General features: G+C 47.7%; 1 protein-coding gene across 1 annotated transcript in view; it reads right to left on the reverse strand.

The window, feature by feature from the left end:
• Window positions 1–2,402, reverse strand: part of MIOX (myo-inositol oxygenase) — a 26,373-nt gene that overhangs the window by 7,240 nt on the left and 16,731 nt on the right. The window contains exons 6-7 of the mRNA XM_015407860.1: window positions 2,092–2,201; window positions 164–231 (exon numbers count right to left, since the gene is read on the reverse strand). Coding sequence (XP_015263346.1) covers window positions 164–231; window positions 2,092–2,201 — 178 coding nt within the window. The remainder of the gene's footprint in view (window positions 1–163; window positions 232–2,091; window positions 2,202–2,402) is intronic.

Genomic DNA, 2,402 nt, shown 5'->3' on the forward strand with positions numbered 1-2,402 from the left:
GGGAGAAGGGGAGGGGCTTCTAATGTCCTGGCCCCACTGGTGGACCTCCTGATGGCACCTGGTATTTCTGGCCACTGTGTGATACAGAGTGTTGGACTGGAGGGGCCATTTGGCCTGATCCAACATTGGCGTCTCTTATGTTCTTAAACCCAGGAGCTCTTACCGTCATGGCCCCAGGACATGAGGACATTCTCCAAGCCACAGTTAGGCGGGTAGATTCCATACGTGGAGCTGCGCAGGCAAGAGAGAGAGAGAGTGGATATCTAACCCACATCAGACCTTCCCTTCACCCTTTTTCTACCATGCGGTCTGGGGGCTGTGAGCTGTAGGTGAAGGAGAAGCCCCCATGCCCCTTGGCTTTTCGTGCTACCCCAGAAACGTCGATGGGATCTGGTGGGTTATCATGGGGAGCCGAAAAGGGTATCCGGAAGTGGAACATGAAACTTGGGATGCAGGTCTTGCATTGCTGGTGGCACTACTCATCAGAAGGACTGTCTGCTCCTATACATTCCTGCCCAGGAGTCAAGATCACGGGGAGAGACCCTCCTGAGTGTCCCACCCAATCAAAGACGCTCATCTGATGGGCACATGAGACAGGGCCTTCTCGGTGGCAGCCCCACGATCATGGAACAGCCTCCCAAGGGAGGAGCACCTGACCCCCACACCTTCGACCTTCAGGAGGCCGTCGAAGATGGTTTTATTTAGGACTGCGTTTGGCCGGTTTAGTTCTTATTTATTTGTAGTCTTAATCGGAGATTCTAAATTGTGGTCTTTTGTGCTCTTCGTAACCGTCATTTTATTTCTATCTTCCACTGCCTTGAGTTCTGCAAGGGAGAAAGGCGCCTGATAAATGTTTTCAAATAATGGATAGGCCTTTTGGAGGAAAGGTGGATAGGTATGAAAGAATAGGGATTAGAATCAGAGTTGGAAGGGGCCCTAGAGGCCATCCAGTCCAACCCCCTGCTCAATGCAGGACCAGCCTAGAGCATCCCTGACAAGTGTTTGTCCAGACGCTGCTTAAAGATGGCCAGTGGGGGGAGAGCTCACCACCTCCCCAGGCAGCTGACTCCACCGTTGCACAACTCTTAACGGTAAAAAAGTTTTACTGTAAAAAAGAATAAGATGTGATCCTCTCCTGCTAGAATTATTTATGCAGCAAGATGGGAAGCAGACATCTGCGCGCTATTAGAAGAGTGGAAAAGTAAACTTGCTGAGTATGCAGCGATGGCGAAACTAACATCTTGTTTGAGAAATAGGTCAGTTACGAAATTCAAGGAGAGATGGGGTGTGTATTATTCATATGGGAGCAGAAGAGAAATTTTGAATAAGTAGTTTAAAATTTTGTATGCAAATGTATTGCGATGAAGAAGTGGAATGAGACGTCGTTCTCAATATTAAAGGCTGAATATAAATGTATCCCAGCAAAAGTCATTTTTATTGTCTTTTATAGACTTTGGTCGAATCTGCATTTGTCTTTCCCACCGGTGTCCCAGACTTCTGACTCTGCCTTCAAAAAAACTGTCTACATTTGCTTTTGTTTTCACACTTCAACTGCATGAGTATACTTTTGCCTGTCTGCATATGTTTATCGCCCTCTCGTGGCGGCTCCATTGGAATTGCACCTCCGCACAGCTTTAAATGAATCTTCTCCAAACAACATTCAAAAAAGCATAGAGAAAGATGGCGTCACAGAAGCACGAAACTAATTTCAAATGCAAATGCAGATTCGACCAAGGGAGTATTGGGGATAAAACATTTTTGATTTTCTGTTTATATTGCATAATTTTTACTTTCTGTATTTTCTATTATCGGTTTGTCTTTAAAAACATTTTTTAAGCTGCCCTTCTGGCTTCAAAGCTAGAGGAGTTCTAGTTCCCTTGCTTGAAAGCCAGTCGAGTCCGACTCTAGGGTTGCGGTGCTCATCTCCATTTCAAAGCCGAAGAGCCAGCGCTGTCCGAAGACGTTTCCGTGGTCATGTGGCCGGCATGACTAAACACCAAGGTGCACAGAACGCCTTCTACCTATGTATAAAAAAGAAACTCCCACCCCCCAATGGTGGCACCGCAGTCTTCCTGCAAAACCCGTGCTTACTTGTATATCGGGTTCTTCATGTCAGGGTTGTCATGGAAGGTGGAGTCCCATAAGACAACAGAGTCCTGCACTTTGCAACCCACTGGGAACGTGTCCCCCACCACGGCCCACTGTAGGGGGAGAAGGCAGGACAGAGAAGTTAGTTGACCTGTTGCAAACCAGGAGACCCTCCTTCTAAGGTGGCCAACTCCATGTTCGGACATTCCTGGAGATTTCAGGGCATCACGTGGAGAGGGGAGGGTTTGGGAAGGAGGGAGACCTCAAGCAAGGTATAATACAGTCCACTCTCCAATTAGGGTTGCCAGGTCCCC

The sequence above is a fragment of the Gekko japonicus genome, unplaced genomic scaffold (genome assembly GCF_001447785.1).
Source record: "Gekko japonicus isolate JY-2015 unplaced genomic scaffold, Gekko_japonicus_V1.1 scaffold3528, whole genome shotgun sequence".
Taxonomy (NCBI): Eukaryota; Metazoa; Chordata; class Lepidosauria; order Squamata; family Gekkonidae; genus Gekko; species Gekko japonicus.